Here is an 18783-nt window from a genome sequence, read left to right on the forward strand (position 1 = left end):
ATTATTACGGTGAAAATGTGAAAATGTCCCACAAGGACATTATATATAATGCTGAAATACAAGCCAAAGCAAGATCATGCTTTATTAATGCCTACTTTCACTATTTCATAGCTTTTAAAGTCCTGCGCGTATTCTTATTTCAGTGTAGTTACAGTTTTCAGTGTTGAAAGAATTTAGATCATTAGTTCTGTACAGCAGTACCGCCACTCTCTAAATGCAGAGTACGCAGCCTCAGTAGGGCACCCACCCCGGTCGTGGAACACTCGCTGTGTCTGAAACCGCCCCCTATACACTATATAGTGCACTATTTTGAGTGTCCGCCATTTTGTAGGAGTGTCTGAATTCTGAGTGAGCCACTTGTTCCCTACTTTTGTTCACTCATTCTTACCCTCAATGCACTCTTATTTCAATGGTTAATTGCCCACAATCCACCATGGGGAAGACGTGAGTGTATTAAATTACTTTTTGACAAATTTCTTGTAAATGGGGCCTTCTCCTCAGACATGTTCTAGTGTCCTCTGGATAGTTCATACTGTCGTTGTTAGTAAGTGTCGTTGATTAAAGAGGAACATACTGTAGCGGTATTTTGAAGGGGTTAATCAGGAATCGAAAATCTAATTTTCATACCCTCCAAAAAGAGTCTCCTAACAAGGATTTTCTATCTATTCTTGACAGCATTAATGAAATGAGTCTAAATTATTTATTAAAACTAATTTTGATCTCACTTCTTAGCTATTGTGATAAAAAGCACTTCATTTCTTGTAGATTGCTGCAGGCATGGCCTATATTGAACGGATGAACTACATACACAGAGACTTACGAGCTGCCAATATCCTGGTCGGAGATGGTCTGGTCTGTAAGATTGCAGACTTTGGGTTGGCTAGACTCATTGAGGACAATGAGTACACGGCTAGACAAGGTCATTTAGGCCTTATGACCTAACCTTGATCCTAATCTACTCCACATTCCACAGTTTTTCTCAGCATATTTCCTCTATCTGCATGAGTTTCCTCCTTTATTTGATACCATCAAACTTTATTTATCCCTCCTCGGCCTCCATTCAATTTCATTCCAGCTCATTCAATTTCATTCCTTTATTCTCATTCATTTTGCTGCAATACTTTTGCCTATTTTGAGCTGCTGTATCTCAGTCCTTTCAATTTCATCTGATTGAATTGGTCCTTGTTTTGTATAGGAGCAAAGTTTCCGATAAAGTGGACCGCCCCAGAAGCTGCTCTTTATGGCAAATTTACCATCAAATCAGATGTGTGGTCTTTTGGTATCCTGCTAACTGAACTCATCACCAAGGGCAGAGTGCCTTACCCAGGTATGTCCCATGTAGGGATGGAAATGAGTAGGGACTTGGTGATACTATGTTATATCAATATCTGGGTTGCAATACATTTATTTTCAGTGGACTTGCTTTACCTTACCATAGAGCCATACAGTAGAAGTCACATAAAGCATAGGCACGCTAATAGCACAAAATGTTGATTACCACAAAAAATTATTTCGACTAGTCACTCCTTTTCTCTAAAAAAAGCAAAAATCAAAATTACAGTGAGGCACTAACAATGGAAGTGAATGGGGCCAATTTTTGGAGGGTTTAAAGTCAGAAACGTGAAGCTTATAATTTTATAAAAGCACTTGCATTAATTCCTCTTTTAAAACTCATGTATTATTTGAGCTGTAAAGTTGTTTAAATAATCATTTTTACAGTCATTTTAGGGTTTTAGGGTTTGTTGACATTACATCATCATGGCAACGAAGTTATAAAGTTGAATATAACTTCACAAAGAAAATGTTAGTAAGTGATTTTGATCACACTAAAATCATGTTAACACACATATTTTTTGTGTCTTGTGGCTATACTTTTAAAAACAGTGAGTATTGTAACATTTACGGATTGGCCCCATTCACTTCCATTTTAAGTCACTGGAACCAAGCTTTCTGCTTTTTTAAAGAAAAGGAGGGGCAAGTCAAAATAATTTTTGTGGTAATCAGTATTATGCCACAAATGCTGATCGATTAAGCTTAACTTGTATTGAACCCGGAATATTCCTTTAATCTCGTTTTCCCCAAAAAAATATGAATGCAAAAATGTTTTTTAATGGAAGAATATCAATACAAATTTATTTTTACAAATATCAGTTGTTTGCGTTATGGATATAGTATTGTGAGGGAATACTTTAAAATATCTGGGGAAAAAATTCCCCCACCTCTAAACTGTAACAAAAAATATAGATTCTTTGCAATTTCGATATCGATACAATATTGTGAGGTAAAATATTGTGATACTTTAAAATATAGATTTTTTTCCCTACCACCTCTATGCCTGAGTCTATGTGTATTTTTAACTATTACGGCTAATATATTTTACACTCTCTCTGTTGCTGTTGATCTTAATTAGCTTCTTTTTGTTTTACACCGGCAGATGAAAGTACTGTATGAGATAAAATAGAGTTAATTGTTGCTTTAGAAAACTGTCTTATTTTTTGTTTATGTGTGTATGAATTGTTTAGGGATGAACAACAGGGAGGTTCTGGAGCAGGTGGAGCGCGGTTATCGAATGCCGTGTCCGCAGGGCTGCCCTGCGTCTCTGCATGAGTTGATGCTTCAGTGCTGGAGGAAGGACGCCGATGAGAGGCATACCTTTGAGTACCTGCAGAGCTTCCTGGAGGACTACTTTACAGCTACTGAACCCCAGTACCAGCCTGGAGAGAACCTGTGATATACGCAAATTCACACATATTCGCATTAGTTCAATATATATCCTTCAGGAAAGATGCCATTGCCTTTACTTTTTATCACAGTACCTCCATAAACTGATTTTGATCCAGGGTCCCCTCAATTACAGGCTTCTACTGAATATGCTTCAGTGCAATTTATCATCATGTGCTTTAAACTGAAATTCCTTTTAATATACTGCTCTTAAAAAGCAAAATAACATCACTCCTCTGAAGTGTGAAATAATTTAATTGGGCAGTGTTTATGTTGTGTTTTTTTTTACTTCAAACATGACAGCACTTATTAATGCATCTTACAAACATGACAGCACGTATTAATGCATCTTACTCAATCTCTCTGATTAAGCAATATTAATTAGTTAACTACTTATTCAAGATACAGCATATCAATACCTGCCAGTTTTACTATAACCACCGCTACAATTGAATGTTCTGTCTCTTTTAGACAATTTAAGTCATTTCTTATGTGTGTCTAGAAGAGTTATCCCAGGTAAACTGGAGTTTTGCTCTGAGATAGAACAAAATAACCAGAATAACTTGATAAGACATTCTACAATGACCTGGATAACTGAGAATCGTCACACACATATCTCTGATTGGTGGAATGTTGTATGATGAATGTGACATGCAAATCTGCACTTCAGTCACGATGAAGGCTCTTCCTTTTAGCTACTTTACAATCACATGTGAATGTGCATTTTTAATTGTAACCATTCAGTCACTCCTTTTTTCTGCAAGGGAAATAGACAAAAAGAAAACTGAATGCAAAGGTATGACAGGGCCTTTGGAAGTCAAGTTATAGAACCTTTCCAATGTGATGGTGTGCATCCAAAGACTAAATCATGAAATGACAGGTGATGTCTATGTGCATGCATATGAAGGACAAAAACATTTGAAAATGTATTTGAGCTCTTAATTTGTTTCTTGGGACTGTTCCTTTTTCCAGTCATGTTATTGCTTTATAATCATCCTTTTGTCTAATTTTGATGCTTACAGTCTCTTACTTGTATCATTGATAGGGATGTACTATAAAGCAGCATTGTTGTAAAATAATGGACTTTATTGTGGTTTTAAGGGTGAATCTCACAAACCTGTTAAGATTATGTCCAGGTTGTATTTCACCCCAAACTCAAAAGAACGAAAGAAAAAGTTATATTTCATTAAAGAAAAGGAAGCCTATCTTAGGGCGTTAGAGATTTTTTGCATTGTTACATTATTTTCATGACAGTTAGGTCCCACCCCCCCCCCCTCCCAATTTTCATTGTGTAAGTCAAAATAAATCTAACTCTCATAGCTGTTACGTGAGAAAAATTAATATTATTTCAATTGTTAAAGGGATAGTTCACCCAAAAACTACTGTTTCTTTGTTATTGTATAGTTTCTTGTATTTTTTACACTGTATTTTACATCTCATCTCATATCTCATTGATTTGGTTATAATTTAAGTGGATATCAAAACCTGTGCCTTTATTCAGGGGCAGTGATATTCTAAAGGGATAGACCGTAACCCTGAACTGAAGAATGTGTATTCAGTTATGTAATGTTTGTGCCATTTTATTATACTGAGCTTACTGAACTGAACCCATGTGTTGAACATTTTTGTATTAATTTGAGTGCACACTCACACACTTTACTGGACATGACCACACTTTCACATAGATAAACAAATACAAATATATATCAAGAACTGAGACAAACATTCAATTGTCACAGCTTTGCTATTCATTTGCTTGTTTAACTGAGGGTATCCACTAGATGGCAGAAAAACCATGTGGGGAATGGGGGAGATGTGCAGGGTTATTAGTATGCTGTACTTGTTTTTATTAATTATCCTGCTGGGGTTTGTAGTCATGATGGTACATTCAGTACCTGTGCTGTGCTGTTACTTTGTTCTTGCTGCAGATATGAGTTTTATGTTTCTGAAGCAGCTGGTGAGTGTACATTGTGCTGCAACAGGGTAGCTTGTTCAGCTGCAACCCTTGTGAACGTGTGTCAATGATTCATTTTTAGCACATTAAAGCAATTGTCCCTGTTTATAAAAATCAGATCTTGCCAGATGTGACTTAAACACTTAAGAAAGGAGTGCAGGTAGTGGAAAAGGTACTTTATAGTTGTGTAGCTCCGTGTATGCAGATTAATATGGGTTGACTTTGCCTGATTTTGCAGCAGCACTCATTATTACAATCTGTGTTTTTAGGATTCTCTTCATCTTTATGTGCCTTCACAATTAAATCTATTTGGCAAACATTTCTGCTTTAAAATGAGAAATGTTGATTATAAATGACTTGTTTTGATGTCTATACTTGTCAAGGCAAAGAGCTCATTGTCAGTGACCTGTGTACCAAAATACTTAACATATTTGCATATGAGCAAGTATAATACTATAATCAGTACAACAACAGGGCACTCCACGGCTGCTTTAGGAAGAGTATAGCTGAATGTGTCAATGCAAGAAAAAAAAAACTAATTAGGCACAGAGCAATGATTCTTAAAGGAATATGTTGGGTTCAATACAAGTTAAGCTCAATAGACAACAATTGTGGCATAATGTTGATTACCACAAAATTTAATTTTGACTTGTCCCTCCAAAAATCTGGATTATAGTGATGCACTTACATTGGAAGTGAATGGGGCCAATCCGTAAACATTAAAATAATCACTTTTTCAAAAGTAGACACAAAACATAAACAATATGCCTGTTAACATGATTTTAATGTGATAAAATAGCTTACTAACCTTTTCTGTGTAAAGTTATAGCCAATTTTACAACTTCATTGCCATAACAACGTAACACTGCAAACCTCAAAACAACGGTAAAATGACGATTTAAACAACTTTACAGCACAGGTTTTAACAGAAGAATCAACATAAGTGCTTTTATAAAATTATAAGCTTCACATTTCTGTCTTTTAACCCATCCAAAAATTGGCCCCATTCACTTCCATTGTAAGTGCCTCACTGTAACCTCGATTTTCACTTTTCTAAATTATTTTTTGTGGTAATCACCATTAAGCCAAAAATGCTGTCAATTGAGCATAATTTGTATTGAACCTGGAATATTTCTTTAAATGCAAACCAAACAATATGGATATTTCTCTGAATCCATTTTTATTTTTTTAGATTTTCAGGGACTGTTGAAAGAGGACCATTGAAAAAGAAATTACGAGAGGGAAATTTCATCACTGGAGGGCAGAGCAGAAAAGCCATGTCATCCCATGCTTTGACAGTGTAAACATGTAACATAGGTATAACATCTGAATGCTTCTATAGCATCCAGCTTTCATACATACATGTCCTTCTGCTCGAATCAAGGACATTAATACCACTATATGGTTTCAGTCATTATATGATTATTGTACGACAGCATTCCATATTTAACACCATACTTCAGTACATACCTTCAGTCTCTAAATAAATGTTTGTTTTGAATCATATTCTAAATGTTCACAGTCATAGGAGTGTAGTCCATCTCCATCCCTCTGTACTGACCATAATAACCTCTCTGGAGTGAATATATTCTCTTTTCCCATATTTACTTTCCCAAACATCCAAAGCACTTTGAATAATGGGGACTCACTTGGGTGCCACCTTGATGACTAAGCACCATTCCACCTCTCACATGGGGTAGTTTTCTCTAAGCTCTTTCCTCTCTGATGCTCTAAAGGCATCTTTACACTGCCAAGTTTTGCTCTGTACCTGCTTACAATTCTGTGTAAAGACACAATGCTGCATAAAAGCTAAATTAAATTATTCCTGCTCTGACCAACCTCAGCCCCTAATATCAAAGACAGTTCTGATGCTGCTTTGGTTTTGTATAAATGAAATGCAGCATCAGAGCAGCCTTAAACTTTGTTGTTGTCAAATTAGAGTGTATATTTTATAATTTAGCTTCATATTTTAAAGTATTACTTAATATTTTCATTGATTTCATATTTTTATACCCATAATTTTTTATTTTTAAATGTATAATTATTTTATATTTATATTGTATATTTAAAACATTAATCTCATAACATTATTTATGCATTTGTAATTGCTGTCAATGCATTTATGCCACCTCTGAGCAGCATTAGTTAGTCTGTGTAAATACACTTAAATGCCACTTCAGATGCAGCTTCTGTGCCACCTTTGCAGTATAAAAATGGCATAAATGGATAGTTCATCCATAAATTAATATTCTCTCATCATTTATTCACCCTCGTGCCATCCCAAATGTGTATAACTTTCTTTCTTCTGCTGAACACAAACAAAGATTTTTTTTGAAAAATATCTCACCTCTTTAGGTCCGTACAATGCAAGTGAATGGTGGCTAGAACTTTGAAGGTTCAAAAAGCAAATAAAGTCTGCATAAATGTAATCCATAAAACTCTACTGGTTTAAATCAATGTCTTCAGAAATGATATGATAAGTGTGGCTGAGAAACAGATAAACATTTACTGTAAATCCTTTTTTACTATAAATCTCCATTTTCACTTTTACATTTTTCCCATTCTGAAAGTGAAACTGGAGATTTATAGTAAAAAAAAAGGATTGAAATATTGATCTGTTTTAGAAGAAATTGATTTATGGATTACTTTTTAGTCTTGTGGCTTACTTTTATGCTGACTTTATGTGATTTTTGGAGCTTCACAGTTCTGGTCACCATTCACTTGCATTGAAAGGAGCTACAGAGCGGAGATATACTTCTACAAATTTCGTTTGTGTTTAGCAGAAGAAAAAAAAGTCATGCACATCTAGGATGGCATGAAAGTCAGTAAATTATGAGAGAATTTTCTTTTTTGGGTGAACTATGACTTTAAGTTGTCTCTTTATCCCCATCATCCTCTTTCTCTGCACTTTTTGTGCATCCCAAATGTTTTATGAAGTTTTGTGTACTTCTAGATTTCAGGAGTGAATTTGTGTCACGTTTGCAGGATCTGATTCAATTTCTCTAGGAACATTTAACGCATCCCACGCGCGCTGAGAGAGAGAGAGAGATACTGATAAGAATGAATGAAGTAATAAAACAAGTGGTGAGCTAAACTCCAGAGGAAAAAATCCAGACACAAAAATCTACGGAGGCCCGGATGCCCCAGTCGACAAAGCACGTCTACGGCGCTCGCTCTCTCTCTCTCTCTCTCTCTCTCTCTCTCTCTCTCTCTCTCTCTCTCTCTCTCTCTCTCTCTCTCTCTCTCTCTCTCTCTGTGACTAGTTACCACCGAGTTGGTTTGCAGAGGGCGAGCAACGGCGCACAACGGCGCTCATTCCAATTTCTCGCGCTCGCACCACTCCCGGGTCGCTCCGGTGTCTGCGGTGCTCTGTGACTACATTTACTATTACATATAGTTATTTTTTTTAAATCCGAGGTGGTGGTGGTGACAACATCACGCGAGTTTTCCCTTGTTCTCCTTTTATAGATTTTTGTGGGGGGGGGGGGGTTCTTTTTTTTTTTTTTTTTTTTTTTCTGTTTTTTCTTTTTTCTTTTTAACCAGATTCTGAACAGCTTGTTTTTATGTCGCGAGACAGAAGAGATGTGGATGACTCAAGCCTCCAACATTCTCGAATAGTTTCCTCATAAAGACACCCTTCGGTTTTAGGATGTCGCATGTCAAGGGTGGGATTATTACCGAATGTTCTGTGATCCAGACGCGAGACCCCTGAAGAGCGCGTGAGGAGCGCGGCACCACAGCTGCAGAAGCACGGAGCTCGGCGCCTCCCGGTGAGTGCGCGCCGCGGCGTCTGGCTTCACAGCCAAAATGTGCATAGTTTTCTCCTGCGCCGCGCCGCATTTTACTAGGGTTTGTGTTTTCTATTGAAGGAATTTTATTAACCTCATCGTTGCCATTCATTGAGCTCGCGATAGGTCACTCACGTTCACACACGCGCGCATAGATTGCACTCACGCTCCGGTTGAACATTAGTCATCTGAACTATTGACTATATTATTAAAAAGAATAAATATTTCTCTGCGATTTTAAAAAATACGCATGGGCAATAGAATCTTAAATAATGGCGATAGAATTATCTGGAATATAACATTTCAGTAAAATACAAATAAAAAAGACCATTCAGTTAGCTCGTGCGTATGGTGAAACATGTATGTGTCTGTACAACACACGGCTATTATGAATGTTTTGTCCATTAATTATGGAATACTGATGAAAGTAGCTGATCACTGACGGCATGTATGAGCGTCTGATGCGTTTGATGACATGGGGAGGCAACACCAGCCTCACGCGCCTGCCTCGAGCTAACCAATGACTCAACTTTTGATTAGTCTGGCTAATTATTCAGACTCTCTCACTGGTTATGCAGCACAGTCATCACATGGCAATTAAAGTTGGGGTCTTTTTTTTTTTTTTACTGATGTCCTCTGCTGTTTGACAGTGGGCAATGATGAGCAATGCAGTGGCGCGTTGGCGCAAGTCTTTCGACTGTCGTTGTGCGCGAGACGGTGGCGTGTAATGTGGAGATGTTTATGTTGTGACAGCCGCGATTATTCACGGCACACGCAAAGAACGGACAAAAATACGCACGCTGCTCTGCCTAAACACGCACATGTGGCATTACGGAAACGCGGATATTTATAAGGACAGGGATACTGAATGGTTCTCTTCTTTACGCAGATGGTGTGTTGTCATGGCGACTGACAGGTAATCATGCAGGTAATCAGGATGCTGTAATTTTTTTTTAATGCGCATTAAAATCATATCTAATGTGTGTGTGTGTGTGTGTGTGTATGTGTGTATACGTGTATATATATATATATATATATATATATATATATATATATATATATATATATATATATATATATATATATATACACACACTACCGGTCAAAAGTTTTAAAACACTTACTCATTCTTTAATATAATTTTTTTTTTACATTTTTGAATAATAGTAAAGTCATCAAAACTATGGAATAACATAAATGGAACTATGGGAATTAAACAAAATCCAAAATAAATCAAAACTGTGTTATATTTTAGCATCTTCAAAGTAGTCACCCTTTGCCTAGAATTTGCAGACATGTACTCTTGACATTTTTTCAACCAACCTCTTGAGGTATCACCCTGAGATGCTTTTTAAACAGTACTGAAGGAGTTCCCATGTTGGGCACTTATTGGCTGCTTTTCTTTATTAATTGGTCCAAGTCATCAATTTCCAAAACTTTTTTATTTTTTAATTTTTTAATTTTAGTTTTATAATGAAATTAATTAATATGGTGGCACAATTATATTTTTGTCTACAAAACTAATTTCAAACATTTAAGCATACGCCTTCAGATCAAAAGATTTTTAAGATCATGAGAAACATTTCAGTCAAGTGTTTCAAAACATTTGACCGGTAGTGTATATATATATATATATATGTACAGGATTGAGGAGTAAAGGAATACATGTAATGGGATTACGTATATAAAATTCAAAATATAGTAACTGTATTCCACTACAGTTACAATTTAAATAATTGGTAATTAGAATACAGTTACATTCAAATAGTATTTTGATTACTGAAGAGATTATTTTGCATTTTATTGCATTTATTGTTATTTGTTTCATTTAATATTTAGTCCTTTCAGATGGAAAACATTTATACATATAAATGATGCGATTCAAAGTGCATTTGAACAGCGGTGAAACACTTTCTTATGATGTGTTACATTCACATGAGCAGACAGAGAAGAAAGTTTGAAGTAAGTTTGGAGCAGAAGAAACAGAAATAAACCATGTGTAAATTGTCAGCTTTACGCTAAGATAAAATGCTGTTTCTAAACATTTTACATGCACATGTTAACAAGCACAATCATATTTTTTTATCAAGAAAATTCACGTCGGATCATAATTGTTTTTTTTTTTTTCTAGTAAGACCTTTGATATAAAGGCAAAAATCATATTCTTGATAATAATTTTTTATTGTTTTCCTGTAAAAATATCTAAAAATCCTTAAAACAAGATCAGTTTGATTGATCTTGTTTTAGAAACAATACTGCATAAGATATTTAGGTTTTTCAGAGAATGTATTTTTAACATGTGTATTTTGTCTTGTTGTACTGGCAGAGTTTTTATAGTCAAAACAAGTGAAAAAATCTACCAGTGCTGAAGAAGTAATCCAAAGTATTTAGAATACGTTACTGACTTTGAGTAATCTAACAGAATACATTACAAATTACATTTTACAGCATGTACTCTGTAATCTTTAGTGGAATACATTTCAAAAGTAATCCTCCCAACCCTGTATGTATATATATATATATATATATTGTTTGTATTGAGCTGCATGAGTTTGTAAATCTGTTTTAGTGTCCCAACATCCCTATTAGTAAGGCTCAGGTGCCCCTTTATTGCCACCAAACCAGAAATGTGTGGCTTTTAAATCATAGTATATAATATTATCAAGTAGGTCTATATTTATATTTATTATTATTCATTATCATTAATATAATTAAAGTTGTAAAATAAAAGTAAAAACTTTACACTGGGTCAACAAATAGCAGTAGTCATCCACACAAATGTATAAATTACTTGCACACATTACATACAAAGGGACTGAGATTAATCACAAATAATTATTTTAATCTACAATTTTTTTTCTTCTATTTTATAGGTTTAAAAAAGCCAAAGCAAAATCTTTCCCCTTAGAACCTACACATACTCCTGGTTTGGAAGCTTTGCTTTAGGTTATGTTGGGGTTGGCGGGGTGGGGTCGACTGTGCGTGCATTACTGTGTCCACCTGTCAGAGAGAGACCGCTATTCTTAAAGCTGTGGTCTCCATGGCAACCTTTCTTCTGTAAAGGAAGCTTGGTTTCCCATAACAGCTTGAAACATCTGATTGGAAGAGCAGAGAGCATTGGCTGAAACTGACCTTGGCCGCAGCTACTATTATAGCAATATATTTCACACCACACATGCACAACACATACTTTGCAAACTATACATGAACGCCGAACTTCACTCTACACCCTCCATTTTTTCATTCCCTCGTTGACTGACTCTAGCTGGTTTTCGGAGAGATTTTCACCTCTGACCTCAGTTCCTCAGTCCAGGGAGATAAGGGGGAGGCATAATGTTGCAGCCTGCTAAGTTTATCCGCACCAGTATGTGTATGTGTGAGCACAAGATACAAAGACACAGAGAACTTGTGAGCAAGGAAGATGGAGTTGGTGAGAGTATCTAGGGGTTCTGTATACCTGACTGGTTTCTGTGTCTCTCAGTAACAAGCAAACTCTAACAAGAGACAGAACCAGCTCAATTATTAAAGAGTGAGAGAGAAAGGGAGGGGAGAGAAAAAAACAAGGGAGAGAAAAGAAGCAGCAGTGGAGAGAGATTCACGTATAGATCACATACTGTAAACAACTGAATGCAACTCATGCATGCTGTGAGATACATTAACACCACATGACATCCACAACTGAATCTCATACAACCTACAGCAAATAATCCTTGTAGATCTTATTGCATTCTTTTTTTTTTTTTTTTCTATCTTCTTGTGCTCCAAATTTGTGGCTCTCGTTTCCAGCTGATAAAAGAGAAGCACAGACTTTTGGTATATTTAACCCTTATATTGTGTTCCGGTCAAAAGTGACTGATTAACTTTTCTTTTTTTTTTTTTCTTCTGAAAACTGTAGTTTATTTCATCCAGTTGGAATAAAGTTCCATGACTTTGTTCACACAGGGCATCTGAACACAGTTTTAAATAAACTTTTATTGGTTTTATTTCACTTTGTTACACCTGTGGTTCCTGGTCTAATGTATCAGCCACTGCAAATGAATGGATTAGACTACAAAATACAGAAATATTAAGTGTTCAGGAGTATCCCAGTCCTTTAGATGAGCATATATGTGGATGTGTGTTTGCATACAAAGTCCTCGGACATGTGCTGAGAGTGCTTTTGTGCATTGTCTTTCCATGTACACTCTTTGAGGAATATTTCAAAATCTGCTTATCATATTATATTGTGTTTGGGCTTGTTTAAATCGGGATAGTCCGCTATAAGTTACGAAATGTCATTGTCTGTGTTATATTTATGTTTCAGGAATTAATAAGGAAAAACGTGACAAAAAGACACTCCTGTTTATTATATTTATGTGTGTCAGTGGGAATTTCATACACTTATACTCACTGCAGTTTGGCCTCTGAGTGAAACAAATTTGCTCAATGCATTTTACTCATTGAGACCTTTCCAACGATATATAAAACACCTAATCTTTTTTTATGTTTTTACCAACTCTGAATATAATTATTTTGATAACGCATTTGCAAATTATGAGAACAAAACAGTTGTAATTTGTCAGCAAATTAAAAAGCATTATTTAAGAATTGGTAGGATCAGCTTTATGCATTGTAAAGTCCAGATCCTAAGCTTTAAAATGACACAAATTTATTTAGATCAACCAAGTGGTTATTAATTTATTTTATTATTATTTTTATTTGTATTTTTTTCTGCCCCCTACTAGTAAGTTCAGTTCAATTAATCCCTCTATCAATAAAAAATATATTTTTAAATATGTTCAAAAAGAAGGACAAAACCTGTCATAAATACAAAAAGATCTAATGCAATATATTGGGATAATATATGCAATATGAGAGATTTATAAACAATTTTAGTGGGATGGTCATTTCTGACCAGGAACACAAAAGGTGTTAGCACAAACGAACACAGCAATTTTTTAGGACAACTTTTACTTTTTTAGTTTATTTAGTTTATTTTTTTTATTTTTTGTACTGTTTTAATTATTAACTCTGTTTTGATGTGCATGTTTATGTACTCTATTTGTTGTTATGCTTTATATTATTATATGCTAGTTCTTTTTCTGTATAAAAATTAAGTTTTATTATTATATAATTATTAAAACTCAGGCATCAAGGGCTATCAGGGTACACTGTAGTGCTTAATGAAGGTTTGCGTGTTAAAATGAGGCATTACATGATATTGGCTAATTCAGGATTGGATTGACTTGGTACCATATGATGTCATCATCATATGGCATCTTCAATAGTAACAAAAATTCATGCAGTACTGCTTTCATGCTCTATTCATAGACTTTAATTGTTTGCATTGGTTGCAATGTTCTGAAATGTTACATAGTACATTATATAATACATTGTATATTGAGGACATGCCTTTGTCAATGCTGACATATGTCTTTCTCTTCCTTACTCTCTGTCCTTGTCTTTCTCTCTCTCTCTTTCTCTTTTCAACAAACTGCTAGACTGCTAGGCCAAAGATTGCCATGGAAACATGCAGTTTGAGAATGAGATGAGAAATCACTGAGAAAATCAATGTCTAAGGTAAGTGTGGGTTTTCTTCAGTGCATCAGTTCAGGTCACACAGGACAGCCTGTGCAAATATGCACATTGTATTCAGTGATGTAGCTGAAGTACTTCCAATGATGTGCTTCCATTTTTTTCACTAAATTAAAACAATTCTCAAATTCACCACAGCTTTTTGTATGTTAATGCGCTTTTATGTGCATGTTCGGGACCTGAGCCGATAATTTTTTGGGGGCCTTGCAAACTTTGTTCTCTCCTTCCTTGTGTTCTTTTTTGGTGCAAGATTGAACTGCTTTAAGCAGTTCAATTTTTTAACTTATTAACTTATTCACATACAACTTCATGAAATAGTTACTGAAATAAAAAAAATAAAAAAACATTAATGATGAGAGCAGAGGCAGAGACAGGAAATAAGAGACAAGAAGAAAAGATTGTGATTTGAAAAGAGGACAGATGTAAGTCAGTGAAACATGAAATAAGCAGCAATTTTTCTCATTAATGTCATGTGTACTAGGTTTAAATAAAGTGAAATAAGTTATATCTAGTCATTGTCATTGATGTGCATTATTAGCTTTATGATATATCTTTTTAACACATTTGTAACAATACTCATTACCTCAGTGTTATCCGAAATATGGCAATAAGTCATCACAGAAGTTAAGACGTTAGGAGGACAGACCATGTTCCAGCTTTACTGTATAATATCATTGTCCATTTTATTCATAGAGAGCAACCAATTCTACGTGGACATGATCAAACACGATCTGTCTATATTATGAAATATAGTACTGCAAATTCATAGGCTACTGGCCATATGACAGTATAATAGTGTAGTTAGGATGTGGTATATGAATCCAATTATTTCCTGTTGGTGGTGTTGATTTAATCAGACATTTAATGTGGCAAAAAATTCACAGTTAGATTTACAAATGCTTTTTTCCATTAATATTCCAGATTTTTTTTCACACTTCATAAATATTTCATAATGCTGTCATGTTTGTAAACAGTGCAAGTCACTCATGACTGACACATTTCAATCATGGGGTATAATGTATCATGCATGTTTTATAGCCACAGGACATGTTGCAGGTGTCATAACGTAGTCATTAATGTATTATAAATCATTAAATAAATTATTCATAAACCATCTATAAACGTCTTAATGGTACAATAAACACAACAGCTGTTTTATGAATGTGCAGTGAGTTAAATCATCCCGATAGTCCTGAGGAGCATAGAACTTTTTCTTGAGAGTAATCCGTTCAGACCTCGATATCGTGCATACCACTGCAATTAATTCATCATAACGTCCTCCACTTGGTGGGAGGTCCACAGATCTTCAATGCAGTCAACTCGGTTCCCTCTTTTCATTACAGTTTTGTACTAGAGACTCATGTTGTGGAGGCATGCTGCTCATTTAATGAAATCATGATCAAATTGGTCCCAGAGCTGAATTCACACCAGTGACCTCAGCTTTCCCACACAAGACTGTGGGTGTTGGTGTGTCAGGCAGCGAGCTCAAAAACACCTGTTTGCCCTCCAGCACTGAGACTACTCTCGTGCTGCTACAGAATCTTTATGCTGCTGCCAAAGCTAATTGAATAATACACAGAATAATAATATAATAATAATAATAATAATAATAAATACATAAATTAATTAATTTAAAGTAGAAATAGTAGTATTACACCTTGTCTACACCGGGCACATCTGCTAATGCGATGTGACGCAACAGATTGAGGCTGTCTACACTGCAAGCGTCGAAGTCAACATTCTAAATGATGTGCAAAAAGCACGAACCAGTCAGCTCGAGTAGACTTCAGCAATGATTAAATGGGTAAATCATTTGAATATCCTCTTTATTTTCAGTGTAAATCCACTGGTAAAAACATTTACTTATTATATAATGTAATTATTACTATAATGTTATTGGTGCTAAAAATGCATATAGCTAACACGAGGTCAGAAACAAAATATGGGTAACACTTTACAATAAGGTTCCATTTGTTAATGTTAGTTAATGCATTAGGTATCATGAACTAACAATTAACAAAACATTTTTTACAGCATTTATTAATGTTTTTTAATGTTAGTTAATAAAAATACAACTGTTCATTGTTAGTTCATGTTAGTTCAAAGTGCATTAACTAATGTTAACATATACAACTTTTCATTTTAGATGTATTAATATATGTTGAAATTAACAATAGAGCCCGACCGATATGGGATTTTTGAGACCGATGCCGATACCAATTTTAGAGAGGGAAAATTCACCGATTACCGATATGGTGGCCGATATAGTTAATTTTTGAGCTGGAATGAAAACAGACATTTTTTATGTGCATTGTGCACCAATTTTGCACCGATATGACTATGCAAAGGTACTCAGAAGGCTGCTTTCTTATAAATATATTTATCAAAGAATATTTGACATTGTTATTATACAATTCTAGAAATGAACACTGAGAAAATAAAGAGTAAATAAAAATACAATAAACAGCTAAATAAACATCAGTACTGTATGTTCAGTATCAGTCAGTTGTTGACCATTTAAATAAAGAATAAATTAAAATTATAGCTAAATAAAAATCAGTACTGTATGTTTAGTATCAGTCAATGGCTGTCCATTTAAATTAAGAATAAATTAAAATAAATAGCTAAATAAACATCAGAAGTACTGTTTAGTATCAGTCAAATGCTGACTATCAAGAGATAAACAGCAGCAGCGGTGTTACACCGTATTCTGCTATACAAGTTCAGGGGAAACATTCAACGGTAGAAAACCAGACTTCTAAATATGACATTTTGTAAATGCAATGACTGGAATTGTTCAGTTGAAGGGGGTACCAAAATGTGAATCCTAAACAAAACAGTTTGGTGAATACATGTTTACACATTAGCTTCCACTCAGCTATGAAAGTAGCTACGTGATTAGCTAGTTAGCTATAAGCTCGTTGTCACAGAGAGCAAAAGACGGACATTGTTTATTTACTATCCAGCATTGCGTCTCACCAACTAAATAACAACGTAGTGTGAAATCAACACTCAACAGACACGATTCACCACCGCACCTTTGTCTGTTGAGCTGCAAAAATATGCTCTAATGCTTACCTTTCAATCTGCTACATTACTTACTGAACTGACAAACTATAGCTGGATAACAGCAAACAGATGTGATAAACATGAGTGACATGGTTGTCAGGGACAGGGTTAATGTTATATTAGTTATATTGAAAAGGGAAAATGATGGGGTCATTGTTTATTAACATTCCAGTATGTATTTCACAAACTAGTTAGCAATTTACCGTGAAGACACTGCTTAACACCACACTGCTTAACTCTGCACTGTCTGCAGAACCACCGTCAGCTCAGAGTCAGCTCTGTAAACAATGGAGTCGGAGCGCGCTCTGCTGGACAAACTACGTTATGACACCAACTCTAAATCACCCCAAGCATTGTTTTCTGCATTATATGTTCTGAAAAAAAAGTTTTAATATCTGCGCATATCGGAAAACATATACACCGATACCATTATATCTGTGAAAGGCTGATTTTGGGCGATAATATCGGCCGAACGATAAATCAGTCAGGCACTAATTAACAATAACCAATTTTAATAAATGCTGTAAAAGTATTGTTCATTGTTAGTTCATGTTAATTAATTTAGTTAACTAATGTTAACAAATGGAGTCTTATTGAAAAGTGTTATCAAAATATAATTTAAATTAGAAGACCAGGGACCAGAAACATCAGGAGCTGGCTTTAATGTAACTGACAGAAGTTATTTAAAGAGGTAACTAATAATATTCATGCAAAAAAAAAATCAATAAAAAAAAAAAAAATCACTTATGATATTTGGAAAGACGGACATGATAATAAATTGGCTGGAGTAGCTCTCCATCAACTAAAGGTGCACTGTGACACAAGGGACGCTTTAAGTGAAGGCAGCATCAATGATTATAATGGGAGCTATTTTCTTTTGAAGCAACATGATCTGCCACTCGCGTCCAGTGTGGAGAGGGTGTTAATCCAAATGTATGAAAAGTTGATAGTTTAAGTTTTAATGTGCGGTATTGGCATGACAATTATTTGACTACATTTGTCTTGCCAAAGTGTTAACAGCTTAGCTGCATACAAACAAAAACAACATAAATAAAGAACTGAAAAAAGATTGAGAAAAGAAAAAATAGGAAAAGACAAACTATAAACAAACTATACAGTGTATTTGCGTGGTGTTAAAGAAAAAAATAGGTTAAAATACAGGAAAGAGTAAATGAAAATAATAAAAATAATTAGAAAGAACAATTGTGGTTGAGTCACAGACTCAAGGTAGATCACTTACTGAAGGAAAATCAGCATTAACACAGGATATGAATGTGGTCCTTGGTTATTGGTCAGAGATAAGATCTCTCTTTCTCTCTCTCTCTCGCTCTCTCTCTCTCTCTTTCTATCTGTCTTTCTTTCTCATTTTTTCTATCTCTCCATCTCCTGTCTTTTCCTCACCTTCAGACTCTGTTGCAGACTTACCCTCCCCTTGTTTCTCCTTTTCCTGTTCTCTCTCTCTCTCTCTGTCTGCTGGAAGTTAATGAGCCCAACTCCCCCTGGGGAACACACACTTCCTCTGCCAGGGACAGAGAAGAGAGCGAGAGAGATTACACAGTGCAGAGAGAGCGAGTGTGAGGGAGACATAGCATAAAGTGAGAGATGGTGGGTAAGAGGAGGGGTTCTGTGGGGAGATAAGGGAGGAAGAGTGAGCGAGAGAGAGAAAGACAGAAAGAA

The 18783-nt window shown here is 35.3% G+C and overlaps 2 protein-coding genes across 13 annotated transcripts in view; both read left to right on the forward strand.

The window, feature by feature from the left end:
- yrk (Yes-related kinase) overlaps positions 1 to 4792 on the forward strand; it is a 28527-nt gene extending 23735 nt beyond the window's left edge. For all 7 annotated transcript variants that reach the window (XM_051671418.1, XM_051671420.1, XM_051671416.1 and 4 more), the window contains 3 exons: positions 766 to 919; positions 1196 to 1327; positions 2523 to 4792. In XM_051671418.1, coding sequence (XP_051527378.1) covers positions 766 to 919; positions 1196 to 1327; positions 2523 to 2731 — 495 coding nt within the window. In that variant the 3' untranslated portion in view covers positions 2732 to 4792. The remainder of the gene's footprint in view (positions 1 to 765; positions 920 to 1195; positions 1328 to 2522) is intronic.
- A 3433-nt stretch (positions 4793 to 8225) lies between these two features.
- ahdc1 (AT hook, DNA binding motif, containing 1) overlaps positions 8226 to 18783 on the forward strand; it is a 29099-nt gene continuing 18541 nt past the window's right edge. For 3 of the 6 annotated variants that reach the window (XM_051671372.1, XM_051671375.1, XM_051671376.1), the window contains exons 1-2: positions 8226 to 8445; positions 13944 to 14022. The gene's annotated coding sequence lies outside the window, so the exon portion shown is untranslated. Of the gene's footprint in view, positions 8446 to 8470; positions 9392 to 13943; positions 14023 to 18783 lie in introns of those variants that run through there. The other 3 variants (XM_051671373.1, XM_051671374.1, XM_051671378.1) reach the window with 3 other exon arrangements.

Source organism: Myxocyprinus asiaticus, chromosome 34, assembly GCF_019703515.2.
Source record: "Myxocyprinus asiaticus isolate MX2 ecotype Aquarium Trade chromosome 34, UBuf_Myxa_2, whole genome shotgun sequence".
Lineage (NCBI taxonomy): Eukaryota > Metazoa > Chordata > Actinopteri > Cypriniformes > Catostomidae > Myxocyprinus > Myxocyprinus asiaticus.